The sequence below is a fragment of the Zalophus californianus genome, chromosome X (genome assembly GCF_009762305.2).
Source record: "Zalophus californianus isolate mZalCal1 chromosome X, mZalCal1.pri.v2, whole genome shotgun sequence".
Taxonomy (NCBI): domain Eukaryota; kingdom Metazoa; phylum Chordata; class Mammalia; order Carnivora; family Otariidae; genus Zalophus; species Zalophus californianus.
Genome location: NC_045612.1, coordinates 113809438 through 113825068, shown reverse-complemented (window position 1 = coordinate 113825068; position 15631 = coordinate 113809438). Strand labels below are relative to the sequence as shown.

General features: G+C 44.8%; 1 protein-coding gene across 3 annotated transcripts in view; it reads right to left on the bottom strand.

Moving 5' to 3' along the window:
* MAP3K15 (mitogen-activated protein kinase kinase kinase 15) overlaps positions 1-15631 on the bottom strand; it is a 117642-nt gene that overhangs the window by 58474 nt on the left and 43537 nt on the right. For all 3 annotated transcript variants that reach the window (XM_035725496.1, XM_035725498.1, XM_035725497.1), the window contains exon 6: positions 13716-13822. In XM_035725496.1, the coding sequence (XP_035581389.1) occupies positions 13716-13822 (107 nt within the window). The remainder of the gene's footprint in view (positions 1-13715; positions 13823-15631) is intronic.

The following is a 15631-nucleotide window of genomic DNA, read 5'->3' as shown; positions in this document are numbered from 1 at the left end:
TATATAAAAACCAACCCAAAAAACAAACATTTGCAAAAAATGAAAAGCAAAGCAATTTTTGGCTTAAAAGCCACTTTAGGACAGGTGCTAAATAGCTTATCCCTTTAGTGGTTAATCATGAGTTTTCAGATCTGTTTATCATTTTCAGATCCCAAAGTTTACATGAACAAGTCTATAGATAAAAACTCCCATGTTTAATCAGTCTGGCAACATGTTTCTGACAATAAAGCCATTTCACACATTAAGAGAGAGATATGAATTAAGACAATGGGGGTTGCAACCTTGGCTTCCATATTAGAATCACCTCGGCAACCTTTGCCTTGAGGTTGCACTTGAGACCAATTAAATCATGGTCTGGAGATGGGATCCAGGCATCAGTGTGCCTTATCCTGGATATTCTGATTCAGGAGGTCTGCATCACTGCTGAATGCACTGACCACTTCTCAGCCCTTGTCCTATCTGACCTCCCGGTGGCACCTGACAGTTGAGTACTCCTCCTTCCTCCTTGGATCACTTTCATTTGGCTTGCAGGACACCACACACTCCTGATTTTCCTTCTACTTTAGTCTAATTTTCTGGCTTCTCTTCATCTCCCCAGTCTTTTAACACTGGAGTGTCCTTAGCACAACCCCTAGACCTTGCCTCTTTATCAGTAACTGCACTAGATCCCTTGGTGGTATCATCTAGGGTCCTGCTTTTCCAAACCATCCATATTCTGATGACTCCCAAATTCCTATCTCCAGCCCAGAGCTCTCCCCTAAACTCCAGGTTTACATATACAACTGCCTTCCTAGCATCTCACTTGCATGTCTAATACCTCAAACTCGATGTGTCCAAAACTCAACTGTTGACTGTCCTATCAAAGCTGTTCTTCTCCACCTTATTTAATAATGCTCAGTCCACTCCCCCTGTTTTTCATGCCAAACACTTTGGAGTCACACCTCATTTCTCTAACATTTTTTATTCCATCAAAAAATTCTTTATTTTCAGTGATATCCAAAAATAGCCTGCTCCTCATGACCCCCACCATTACTACCCTGGTCCAAGTAACCATCATTTCCTGCTCCCACCCTCATCCCTCTACAATCTGTTCTCCACACAGCAGTCAGAGTGATCCTGCTAAACACTAAGTCAGACCATGTCATTCCATTACTCAAAATTCTCTATGCAAATCATATATCTGATAAGGAGTTAATAACCAAAATATATAAAGAACTCATACAACTCATTAGCAAAAAAAAAAAGGGGGTCTGATTTAAAAAATGGGCAGAGAGGGGCGCCTGGGTGGCTCAGTCGTTAAGCGTCTGCCTTCGGCTCAGGTCATGATCCCAGGGTCCTGGGATCGAGCCCCACATTGGGCTCCCTGCTCCGCAGGAAGCCTGCTTCTCCCTCCCCCACTCCCCCTGCTTGTGTTCCCTCTCTTGCTATCTCTCTGTCAAATAAATAAAATCTTTAAAAAAAAATAAAAAATAAAAAATGGGCAGAGGAGTTGAATAAACATTTTTCCAAAGAAGGCATAAATATGGCCAACAGTAAAGATGGCCAACAGACACAGGAAAAGATGCTCAACATCACTCATCATCAGGAAAATGCAATTCAAAAATCACATTGAAACATGACCTCACACTTGTTAGAATGGCTAAGATAAAAAAAAAAAAAACCCCAAGAGATAACAAATGTTGATGAGGATATGGAGAAAAGGGAACCCTCATGCACTGTGGATGAGAATGCAAATTGGTGCAGCCATTGTGGAAAACAATATGGAGATTTTTGAAAAAAATTCAAAATAGAACTACCATATGATCCAGCAATCCCACTTCTGGGTATTTATCTACAGGAAACAAAAACACTCATCTAAAAGATATCTGCATTCCCATGTTTGCTGCAGCATTATTTACAACAGCCAAGACCTGCAAGCAACCCAAGTGTCCATCAGTGGATGAATATGGATAAACAATGAGGTATACATATACAACCGAATATTATTCAGTCCTAAAAAGAAAGGAATCATGCCATTTGCAACATGGATGGATCTTGAGGGCATTATGCTAAGTGAAATAAGTCCGAGAAAGATAAACACTGTATGATCTCACTTATATGTAGAACCTAAAAGAGCAACCCAACCAAACCACATCAAGCTCCCAGATACAGAGGACAGACTGGTCGCTGCCAGGGGTGGGGGTGGCTGAAATGGGTCGAAAGGTATAAACTTTCAGTTATAAAGTACACGAGTCTTGGGGATGTAATACACAGCATGGTGACCATAGTTAATACTGTATTCTAGATTTGAAAGTTCCATGGGGTATCTGGCCGGCTCAGTCGGTAGAGCATGTGATTCTTGATCTCAGGGTCATGAGTTCAAGCCCCATGTTGGGCACAGAGCCTACTTTAAAAAAAAAAAAAGTTCCTAAGAGAGATCTTAAAAGTTCTTATCACAAGAAAAATATTTCTAATTATGTGTGCGGATGGATGTTAACTAGACTTATTGTGGTGATCATTACACAAAACGTACGTATATCAGAGCATTATATACCTGAAACTAATAAAATCTTATGTATCAATTATATCTCAAAAACAGAAACAACAAAATGCCCTTCCAGGGGCTGGCTCCCATCTCAGAGCAAATGCCTATTTTCTTTCAGTGGCCTGCAAGATTCTAGAAGATCTGGCTCCCGGTTATTTCACTATCCAACCCCCATCACCTACTCTGCTCCAGCTGCACAAACCTCCCTGCTATTCCACGTTCTTCCCTGGAACCTTCTGGAATGTTCTTCCCCAATATATTTACATGGTATGCTTCCTCATCTCTTTCTCATTTTTTCTTTATGTCACTCTCTCCTAAGTCCAGTCTTCTCTGAGCACTCAGCTTATAACTATAATCTGCCCCACCAGCCTCCCTATCACCCTAACCTGTTTTAATAATTTTACTTAGTTTCTATCGTCTCTCTCCACTTAAGAACGTAAGCTCCAAGAGGGAGGAATTTTTCTGTCTGGTCTGTTTACTGCTATGGCCCAGGGATTAGAACTCGGTCTAGCACACAGTAGCTGCTCAACAAATGTCCGTTATATGGATGACTGAACATGAAAAGATCTTCATCCACTGACTGCCGAGTGAACACAATGACAGAGCAGCCCCTATATGGTCCTGTATTTTAGAAACCCTGCATTGTGACATAGTAAAGGGTATGTAAATGCACAGAAAACTGAAAGGCTATACACCAAAGTGGTGAGAGAGGTTACTTCTGGAATACAGGTGGGATTAGAGAATAGAACTGTAAGGGACAATTGCTTTAAACATTTGACCCCCTGTTTTTCACAAAAATATATAAGTGTATTTATTATTTCTGCAGTAAGATACACAGAATAAAAAAAAAACCACAACACTGGATTGGGAATCTTTACAGCTAGATTCTGCTTATTTTCATACCATTTACTACCTGTTTGAGTTTCGAGCAAGTTGCTTACCCTTTCTGTGCCTCAGTTCTTGATGTGTAAAGTATGCTTGACTTTGCTTACCTCACAAGGCGACTGTGAGCTACAGTGTGCCAGGGCTTTCATCGGTCACTCAGCATCCTGTCTGCCTGTCCGTCTTTCCTATATCGTGTGTCTTTAAGAGAAAGTTCACAGGGTGGGAGACAGAGTTCCAAAAAACCTTTCTCCAAAGCAAGCACTCAGAATTAACAAACAAAACGTCTCACTAGACCAGAGCCCTTTTTAGGACCAACACTGTCTTAGGTGGCCCATCAAAAACCATTTAAGAGATGCCTGTTTCCAATTGGAAGACTGAGGAAGTCCTTCCACTCCCATGGCAATAGTCCAAGCCCAGACAATACATAAACTGTGCAGAGGGGAGGAAGAACTTCCCGATTAACTCATTCCGAAGAACAAAGAGCTTCTCAGAGGTGAACAAAGAGCCAGGACAGCTTCCACGCTGGGATGCCTGCTCTAGGTACTGACAAATGGAAGAGCGAGTCTTTGATAGAGAAACTTCACAGGGACAAGGAATAAATCAGCAAAGTTTTAGACAACAGCATGGGCTGATGGGACAGAATGGCATCTGGAAGGGTCCCCAAGCAAAAACCTTTTGTGTTAGAATTCTCTTGCAGCACACTCGCCCCCTATATTTTGCCAAGAAAGCCACGGTGCAGGAGAGGCTCAAAGTAGAAAGATACCACATACGTTATCAGAGCACTCGGACGTTGGTCCCTGCCAAAACGGAATCCAAAGACATGAGGAACAGCAACCCCAGATCCTCCTTGCTCAAATACTGACAAGACCAGAAAGGTCGCAGAGAGAGAAGAGTTAATGGAGTCCAGGGTCAACCCAGCCATTCTCTAGGAGAAACACAAAAAAATCAGTCATACATGCTAACTGCCAGACCTAAGAAAGGGCTCAGTTATTCAGGATAATAAAACAAATTATACTTCAGTCTCATCGGTTCTTTTAGATAAAATGTCTAGAATACAATAAAATTATGAGATGTGCATAGAAGAAAACGTGGCCCATAATCAGGATAAAAAATAGAACCTGAACCAGAAATGACTGTTACTAAAACTGACAGACAAGAACTTACAACTATTATAAATATACCGTTTATACTTACATAACACGTATGGGTGAAGAATTAAAGTATTTTGGGAGAGAAATGGAAAATCTCAAAAAACAAATGAATAGAAATCTTAAAACTGAAATTAAAAAAACGGCACTGAAAGGTCCTAACATCAGATTTGGACACTCTGAAAGAAAGGATCAGTGACCTGGAACATGGGTCAATCGCCCTTATCCAAACTGGGGCTGGAAGGGCATGAAGGGGGCGGGGGTGACAAAGTGCAAAAGGGAACTATGAGGGATAGAACCTTCTGTCTCTTAATCATGGTGGTAGTTACACGGGTGTATTTACTTGGCTAAAGTCATCAAACTGAGCACTTTAAATGGGTGCATCTTATTGTATGTCAGTTTTCTCTTATACCTTAATAAAGGTGGTTTTAAAAAGATGTAGAAACTGATCAGGGTTTCCGAAAGTTAAGTGTTCTGCTGGGCCAATCACCGCTCTCTGCCCTCAGATACATTCCTCTGCCACCTGCTTTGCTCTGCATCCCAGGGGAGTGGGCTCCTCCGGGCCGCTTCCCAGGCTCCCAGACCTGATTGCCAGCCGTGAGCAGCCAATGGAAGACCATGGCAGACAGGTACCTGGAGGGCAAGAACGAAGTAGCCGGAGTACGTTCTCCCAATTTTGGCGTGTTTTGGGTAGTGGCTCTAGCCACAGCTGTGTCTCTTCTGTAGACCTACCTGCCAACAAGCTGGCTTGTAATGGTTTCAAGGGGTCCTGGCTCCTAGGTTCTGATCACCTCACCTCTTTCCTGTGTCCCTTCAGCCAAAGGAGGGATGGTAGCAGCCTCCTGCTGATGTTAATTCTGAGGGGCCTCAGTTCCCTGTGTGGCTACTCAGCTCTTCCATCACCCGTGTAACAAATTCTATATAGTCAATTTCCTCTATTTTAAATATTGAGAGAGGTTTCTGTTTCCCGATTGGATCTTGACAGATACACACCTGCCACCAGGAAGCAGGTGCCTTAGTCTGGCCAGATGCCTCATATTTACATAAGGAGAAAGGAACAGTTAGAGGCAACCTGTATTTGAGCGTAGACAATGCCCAGAGTCAAAGAAACACATGAAGCAGCATGGTTGTTTTCTGACTCTACAAACAGGACCTAGTTATGTATCAGAGCAGAACCACTATTAAATCATCCCGTCCCTGCCCCCGTCATTGCAACTTTTTCTAGTCCCCTGGGACCACCAAGCAACATCTATAAAGGCTGGGCTTTACAGTGAACTGGTAGGCCCTGATGAGGAGCTGGGCACTTCTGAGGGTGGCTTTTCACAAAAGCAACAGGAGATGAGGAGTACTCCTGCCCACACTCTTGGTTCTGACAACACACTCTCAAGGATCTCCACGTGGATGGATCCACTTCAACTCTACCCCTTATTTGCAAGTTGCAGTAGAGACTAGGATGTGTTCACTAAAACCCTTTTTTTTTTTTTTTTCCTGGGCCCTCAGCCAGAACACATTTCCCAACTTCCCTTGCAGTTAGGTTGGGCCACGAGACTGAATTTTGGCCAGTGAAATAGGCCATTGAGTAACGAACATCACTTCCTGACCAGGCTCAGACAAACCTCCCGGGCAGAGTCAAAAAGTGGAAACAACCCAAAAGTCCATCGCCTGACAAATGAATAAATAAGATGGGTTATATAAATACAATCGAATGTTATTCAGCCACAGAAATTTAGTACTGACACACACTGCGACATGAACGAACCCTGAAAACGTATGCTAAGTGAAAGAAGCCATCCAGAAAAGCTCCCCTATTATAGGATTCCATTCATACGAAGTGTCCAGAATAGGCAAATCCAGAGACAAAAAACAGATGAGTGGTTTCCTAGGGCCAGCCAGTGAGGTGGGGAATACGGAGTGACTGCTAATGGATTGCCAAAGTAGAACTGTGGTTGTTGAGGGCCGGGGAGGGGAGTTAGGGGGGAAATAGGGAGCAGTGGCTGGTAATGGGTTCAGGGTTTTGGGGGAAGGAATGATGAAAGTATTCTAAAATTGATTGTGATGGTTGCACAACACTGAGTATACTAAAACCACTGGTTTGTACTCTTTAAATGGGTGAATTGTATGGTATGTGAATTATGTCTCAGCAAAGCTGTTACATACACACACACACGCCCCATCCCTGGCAATTCACCATGGTCTCTCTTTTTTATCATCCAGCTGAAAGGAGAGCTGAGAATCGAAGAAAGGATGGAGCATCAGGATGGGAGGAGAGTGGATTGTCAACCACCTGGAGAAGAGACTGCCTAAAGCACGATACATCTACACTGGAATGACGCATAAGTGAAAATAATTATGAAATTAACATAATTTCATTATGTTAGGTCACCGAAATTGTTATGCTACTTGTTACAGCAGTTACCCTACCTTAACATACAAGTCACCAACATCAAGGCGGCATAGATTTCCCTGGTGATACCGACCAATTCCCCTCTGAGTTCGTATCATACCCCACTTTCACTGACACCTGGGATCCCGCACTAGGAAAACACGCATCGCTGCTGACCCTGACCTAGCTTATGCAGCCCTTCACTTTCTGGATTGCCTGCTCTGGGCCAAGCCCTACTTTGATGGTGGTATTACCAGTAATTCTGCTTTTGTAGTTTTCTGGATGCATTGAATATGTAGGACTTAGATATTTTTGTTTTCACACATATAAAGAAAAATTCAATAAATTTGCCTTCTACTATACCAAGCCCTTAACTGTAAGAACGCAGATATCACCATATAGATCTCTTCCAACCGTAGACCACGGCAGATCACAGAGTCATTCATTCATTCACCCATTCAAAAAATACCTACTGGGTGGCACAATGGTCTTAGGCACAGGGTAGACCGTGGCTCCTCTAGCCCTCCCCCCCAATTTAGTCTAGTGGGAGGGATGATATATATTAGAAAGTAACAAAGAAATATGAGTGCTACAAGGGAAAAGAACAGGTGCTATGACAATGAGTAACAGCAAGGACACTGCTTTTAGATACGGTATTCTCTGCAACCCCAACCTCTAAGGAAAGGGACATTTAGCTAGGCACTGAAGGATCATCAGATTCAGTCTGGCAAGCAATGAACACTCCAGACAGAGGAAACATCCACAAGGAGAACAGCCTGCCCCTCTTAAGAACTGAAGGCAGGTGAGGGTGGCGACAGGGTAGTGAACCAGGAACAGGACAGGAGGCAAGGACGGACCCAGGTCATGTGGGACCATTTCCATAACTTTATGCAAAGTTTCTCAAAGGACTTCTACTTGGAAGAACTTCTACGTGGAAGAGCTCAGAAGCTATTCACTACATCTCACATTTTACTCCAAATGACCTTCGAGATTCCAGCTCTTCTTAAGAAGCCTTCCTGAAATACTATTGTTAAAGGTGATATAACACTGGTGGTTGGGATTCTCCATCAGGAAATAGAAGGACAACTCACACTCAGCTTCTTCTATGTGCCAGGCACTGTGCTAATTTTTTTTTATTTAAGATAGTCTTATTTAGTTCTTAAAACCATCTCATTCCACATGAGTGAAATCATATGGTATTCGTCTTTGACTGACTTATTTCACTTGGCATTATACTCTCTAGCTCCGTCCGTGTCACTACAAATGGCAAGATTTCACTCTTTTTGGTGGCTGAGTAATATTTCATTACACACACACCCCCACATCTTTTTTTTATCCATTCATCTGTTGATGGACACGTAGGCTGCTTTCATAATTTGGCTCATGAGTAAAGGAAAAAAAAAAAAAGAGAGAGAGACTGGCAAGCCAAGAAACAGACTCTTAACTCTAGAGAACAAACTGCTGGTTACCAGAGGGGACGGGGTAGGGGGATGCGGGAGACAGGTGATGGGGATGAAGCAGGGCACTCGTCCTGATGAGCACCGGGTGAGGTATGGAAGTGTGGAAGCATTGTATTGTACACCTGAAACTAACATTACACTGTATGTTAACTATATTGGAATTGCAATAAAAAAAAAAAACCCATCCCATTAATTACCATTATCCTCATTTCTTCCACGGCAATGCAGTCCAGTTTCATGGGTTGTCAATAGCAGAGTGGTTTTGAAATATTTCTCAAATTTTTTTTAATATTTTTAAAGGATTTTATTTATTCATTTGAGACACAGAGACACACACAGAGAGAAGAGAAAGCATGAGCAGGGAGGGAGGCAGAGGGAGAGGGAGAAGCAGGCTTCCCGCTGAGCAGGGAGCCCGATGCAGGGCTTGATCCCAGGACCCCGGGATCATGACCTGAGCTGAAGGCAGACGCCCAACCATCTGAGCCACCCAGGCGCCCCTCTCAAATTGTTTAAGAGAGTGTGTGTGTGTATAACATATAACCCACGTGATTGTATTTTTCCATCACTTGTTAACTTTAGGAAACCCTCATGCGTGGTCTTCTTCAGCACAAAGGCCTTCCCCAACAGAGAAGTCAGAAGATGTGGGGACAAAAGGGAGGGAACCGAAGCAGGAATTGGATAGAAAAGGAAGATTTCTTAGGCCCAAGGAGGCTGGGGAGAGGACTGATGGAAGTGGTTTAAGTCCTTTGGGTCAATATTTTTCAAAAAGAAAATATGTATTATTGGCAAGGCCACTGCTCAGAACATACTGAGATGGTCCAATTTTCAGAAAAATACTGCAACTGGTCTTTTGGTATAAAAAGTATATGAGAGTGGCTTCAATCTTCAGCTACCATCTAATGTTCTCATCATAGATGACAGAGCGGAACATATAAAAGGATGGCCCTACAGTTCCCAGAGGCCCAGGGCTCCTTTGGTTGTCCTTCAGGCAAATGAAAATAAGAGGAAGCTTTCTGGGCAGAGTTTCACAGATAACGCTGTGCCATATTAAATGAGGGTATCTAGAGCACTGTGCTAAAGCTGGGGAGTTCTGGCTCTAGATCTCTTACTCATCAGCTGTTATATCCTGGGCCCTTGCCCTTCTTTCTTTCTTCCTCCTAAAATGAAGGGTTTGGACCAAGTGACTCCTTTTAAATTCACAGGATTCGTGTTTGTCTTCACAGGAAAATGATCACCACAAACACGGGTCCTCCTTATGGCAACACGATTTTAGTGACCCGGAGATCAATGCACTATACAAGTGCGGAAAGGTCATCATTTTTCTACTTTTAACAAACGCCTAATAAAGAATGGTCATACAAATGCATGAATTAAGATGGTGAGAGAGAACAGCGAACATAAACAGAAGAAACAAAAGGACGCTGGCGGTTATGGCAGAGACAAGGAGCCCACACTGCCCTCCTGGGGGCATGTGTCCCTCCACCTGAGCAAGGACGTGGCTGGACAGTCCCAGGGGCTGAGGACGAGGCGACCACTGTAGGTTCTGGAACAAGACTGCAGCCTCCCTGGCACCGGCTCGATTCTGTAACATTCATCTCTCGCCCCTGCACGCATTTCTAGGCCCCACGGAGTACTTTCCTCTGGAGTTGGCAGTCTTGCCCCGAAGACACGGGGAGTAGAATATGAGAACATTCCTACTTTGTGCAGGCACGTCTTGTTCCTAACCTACTACTTTGATTCCTTCCAGTACTCCTCCTTCCGGACTATCTTTCTGCCTGCTGCCTGGATCCTTGGGCAGGTTCTTCTGGCTGCATATCTAATAAAGTCGTGGCTGTAAAAACAGCAGCAAATGAAAGCTCCTCATACAGGGTCCCATGCCACCGAGTGGCAAGCAGTTTAACTGTGCAGTGCAAACTTGAAGCAGCTTTGAACGTGCTTCTGAATGCAGCTGAAGTGGAAGCTAGCAGGAAAAGCTAGCTGGCTCAATCCAGCTTTCCTAGTCACAGAGAGCCCTTGCCATCTGAGGCTCAAACATCACTCATTAACTGTCAACCTTTACTGACTAATTTACAGCCACAATTTCTCCACTTCCTGAGAGTTAAAGGTCAACTGTAATGCAGGAAAATCATCTGTCCATCACTGTATTTGCCTTTATAGACACAAGGTGATGCCATCCAGTTTCTCAAAACCGTACATAGTACCAAATTTGACTGTGAATATGCTGACACCTTGCCTGGCCCATAATACAGAGCCACTGTCTACTAGGGGCCCAGAAGGAAAACAGCCACCGTCAGAGAGCAAGGTGGTTCTGGGGTGTGCGTGCATCCCGGCCATTCTGCTTCCCAACTGGAAATGCACTGGTCTTGGGATCACTTCATCCTGCCACACCCATTTCCCTTAGATACTGGTTTTTCATTTCACAAATTGTTTTTCTCTTTTATTACTTCAAGTGGATGGCAATCAGACTGTTCTGTTTGACAACAGTTACCTCTACTCCGTCTGGGACAAGACACAGTGGCGACTGACTTAAATGACCCTCTTAGTTTTTATTTAACAAACCATTTTTTTTTTTATAGCACTTGTCGTGGGCCAGACATTCTGCCAGGAACATCACCAGTGGTAACTCATTTAATCCTTATAAGTCAAGGGTTAATCAAGTATGATTATGTATAAATAAAAGTGGCACACACTACTTTGGCCTAACAGTTACAGGACCTTTTTATTTCAGGCTTAATGAAGATGTCCTTCCCGATGCTCCCTGCCCTGGGACACTGAATTTAAAGACCAGTGGGGAGGGCGCCTGGGTGGATCAGTTGTTAAGCGGCTGCCTTCGGCTCAGGTCATGATCCCAGGGTCCTGGGATTGAGCCCCGCATCGGGCTCCCTGCTCCACGGGAGGTCGGTTTCTCCCTCTCCCACTCCCCCTGCTTGTGTTCCCTCTCTCGCTGTGTCTCTCTCTGTCAAATAAATAAAATCTTAAAAAAAATAAATAAAGACCAGTGGGGAGAGAGCAGGCACATTTTCCTAGAGACCATGAAACCTTCCCTTCAAAAAGAATAAAAATCCTATCACTGTTTGCCAGTATCTATGAGGGCAGGACACATGCTATGTACCCAACAGAAACGTGCCATATGCGTACAAAAATCATGCGCAAGAATATTCATAGGAGCACGGTTCTTTAGCACCCCCAAACTGAAAACAAGCCCCAAGGTTTATCAGCCATCAAAGGGCTAGATCAGTTGTGGTATATCCATACAATGGGCTACCCGAGGGCAACAGGAATCAAGGAGCTACCGAAACATCCAAGCGGCACAGATGAATCTCACCAACGTGATGCCGAGGGAAGGAAACAGACACGATGGAATACACACTCTGTGACTCCATTTATATGAAGTTCCAGGACAGGAAAAATTCATGCATGGTGACAGATGTGACAACAGTGGTTGCCTATGAAGGGGTGCGGCTTGCCTGCAAAGGAGCCCAAAGGAGCACTGTGAGGGGAGAGACATGTTTTATATTGCGGATAGGGGCGTTGTTTACAGCATATGTCCATTTATCAAAATTCATCGAATTGTATACTTATGATCTATGCATTTCACTGTGTGTACATGTTGCTTCGCTGTAAAAGAGAGATGTGACATCATGTGTGTTATGAGCCTCCTGAAGCCATGGGCTCCTGAACACATCAGCTGTCCCGCAGATGCTGCCAGGGACACAACGTGTAGCCTGATGCAGCTGCTGAAGCCAAGCCAAGACTCTGAGAAACCAGACACAAGAGTCCTCTCACTCAGGTCACCTCCTACGCTCACTTTATTCATTCCCTGTGGAAGATGTTGGCCACGGAAGGTTGATGAGGAGGTGCCAGAACTCTCTGGCTCTCAGGCTAAGTTTGAATACCGCCCTCCCCAGCCAGAGTTTTTTGCTTTATGATTCAGTATGACCAATTCCTGGCCCCAGCAGAGGGCAGGCCCAGCAGTAAGTTTATCTGGGCATGGCTCTCACCGTATTCACCTAATGGTGTTCCCCTTCCTGTATCTTAACCGGGGAAGAAGGGAGACTGCAGGACTAAAACATTTAGGCACCTGGGATTTTGTGAGGTTCAACCTGGCCAACTCCTAATGATCCTCCAAATCCACAGTAGCTGAGTTTGAATGAGCACATGGCTGCCCAGGTAGAGACTACATTTCCCAGCTGCCCTTCTGGCTACATGGGGTCATGTGAGTATGCGTTCGCCAATGGAATGCGAGTAGAAGTGTCCCCATGTTAATTCTACTTGCTTTAAAGGAACTTGTCCTGAACTTCCAGTCTTTCCCCCTTTACATAGGCTGGAATACAGAGTAGGAGTGACCTAGCTTCAACTAGAAGGGGATAACATTTTCACAAATTCAAGAGCTACAAAATGATCAGAAACCAGGTCCCCAAACAACTCCCGCAGCAGTGCTAAGCCACTCATCTGGCCCACTCACTGCTACACTGTTAGGTGAAAGAGCAATTTCCATTTTACTCAAATCACTGCATTCCGGGTCTCTTTGTTACAGCATCCTAATACCCCCAGCACACAAGCTTTTGAGGCTCCTGGTCTCCAGGCAGGAATTTCCAAGTCTCACAAACTCCATCTAGCCCAGAAATTTGTATTCAAAAGTTCAGATTATACTAGTAAATGAAGACAGCACCTTCTTCTCCTATCCTACAACAGTCATCCAGTTGCTAAAACTCATTCCCCACAGTCCACAAGATAACTATCAACCCCTTATTCATGTATATGAGGTCCTTTCAAGACATAGTCCCAGCCTCCACACTTAGCCTCAGGGCATGCGTTTGCTTCCGGGGCATCCTGTACTCTAATCGCCCTGGATGTTCCCTGAAGGCCCTGGATGTTCCCTGAAGGCCCACTGCACATGAAGAACACTAAGCTCCCATTTCTGCTCTGGCCAAGTAGAATGGCCTTTTCACCACCCCATCCCACGCTCTCTTCTGCATGTGAGGTAATTCTTACTACGAATTCCAAACCCAGCCCTAAAGACCCCAGGGAAGCCTCTTTAAAAGCCCCAAGTGGAAGGACTTCCTCCTTCTGTTAGGCTTCCACAGCATTTGGGGCAAACCCTCATCAAGGCATTTATTGCTCTGAGTTCTAGGGCTTTAGTTACATGTCTGAACTCATGGCTGGAATATACATTCCAAAGACAAAATCCATGAACACCAAGACCAGATGCCTTGCCCATTTTCATAACCTTGGCATTTAGCACCCGATCTGGCTCAGACTCAGTGAGGGTTGAATGAAAGAAGAATTTAAGAGGCAGCAGGTCTCACTCTTACCTGTTGAGTGCAAATGCATAGTGGAATTTAATATTATGCTGGTCGGCCAAGTCACACGTAGGCAGCATTTCCAGGGTCTCCACCAGCTTCACCATGGCGTCATAGTCCTGTTGGCAAGAGGTCCCAAGGTGAGAAAGACAGGAGACCCACAGCTCTTCTCAGGTTCTTCTGAATGGTTATCAACCTAAGACTGCCTCAGCATTTAAATATTAAGCATTTCCCTACAGACAGCATTTAGTGAAGTTACTTACAGCCTGTAACATAACAGGAATAAGGTTTAAAAAAAAACAAAACACAACAACAACCCAAAATGAATGAGAGAGAAGGTAGACCAAGAATCCCTGCTATCAGAGGCCACAAACGGATCAAGGGGATGAGGCTAAATCCAAAGGCAACAAAAGCAAGCAAGCAAGTCCGGCAGCCCAGAAAAAGCTCCCACACCGTGAGTGCAGGAGAGTTAAGAGCACCAGCAGAGCTGTGGGTTAAAATGAGAGAGATAGGGGCGCCTGGGTGGCTCAGTCGGTTAAGCGTCTGCCTTCGACTCAGGTCATGATCCCAGGGTCCTGGGATCGAGCCCCACATTGGGCTCCCTGCTCAGCGGGAAGCCTGCTTCTCCCTCTCCCGCCATGTGTCTCTGTCAAAATAAATAAATAAAATCTTAAAAAAATAAATAAAAAAAAATAAAATGAGCGAGATATAAACACACACAAAATCTTATAGTCACCTAGCATGGGAAGAGAGCAAACATGCCAGGTCCTTCCCATTCTGCCATAAAGAACTGAATTCATCTAAACCAGGGTTTCTCCACCTTGGCACTACTGACCCTTTGGGGCTGGATCCTTCTCGGTTGTGGGGGCTGGCCTGGGTATTCTGGGAGGTTAAGCAGCACCCAGGGCCTGGAGCCGGGAGATGACAGCAGCACCTCCCCCTCACCCCTGAGCCATGAAAACCAACAAGGTCTCCAGACCCCGCCACATGTCCTCTGGTTGAGAAGCAGGGTCCTAAGCTGCATAATCACCCAGGGAAAAACTGCTACTGTGTTCATCTCAGCTGGGTCCCCTCTGAGCAGTGCCATCTGCTACTCTTTCGGCCAGGCTTCCAACCAGGGTGACTGGCCAACTCACTGCCAGCCAGCCACAGTTCACTGAGGAGGACTGCCCACTGGGATCCCACGTCTGTTCTGTGGCTCTGCAACTTGATGCTGCTGCTCAAGAAAAGGCGGGAGTGTATTCCAAGAAGCTTCTGGCTTACCTCTGAGCCCTACCAATGGAAGGTTATAAAAAGAAGAGAGGCGTGAAGGCCAGCACAGAAGGAGCTCAATGGAAGACAGACTTCAAAAACAGGTCATTTGCACTCTCTTGTCCCCTGGCCATCATTTCATCATTGTCAAAATCCCTAATAGCATCTGCTATTAAAGTCAATTAGATGCATCTGTTTATCACCAGGGTGTGCATTCCTTAGCAGTTGATTCTTCTTTGTTCAGGTCATAAGTGGGTGCCTCTCTCAATTTGATTTAAAGACCTGTTGTCAACAACCTCCAATATGGCTTTGTAGAATTCTTCATGGAAGGCACACTGTCCTGTGTTCCCCCCAAAGGGAAGCAAGTCAAGACATCCTTACAAATGGCTCGACAGCATTTAACTTGGAGGGCAGAAACACTCCATTTCCTGCATGGTACTGCATCCCATAAACTCTGTCTCAAGCACTCCTCATGAGGCTCTGAGGCTTTAGAGTAAACCTCTGCATTGCCTGGGTCCTGGATGTGCCTCTGCTACTACCCTCCCTGTCACTGATGGGCAGCGTGGTCAACAAAGAAGAAAGTGACAGGGGCCTAAAGAAAGTAGCATAGCCGAGGAGTAAAGAGCAAGGACAACGCTGCCTCAGTTGAATCTGTTAACTGCTGTGTGACCTTGGAC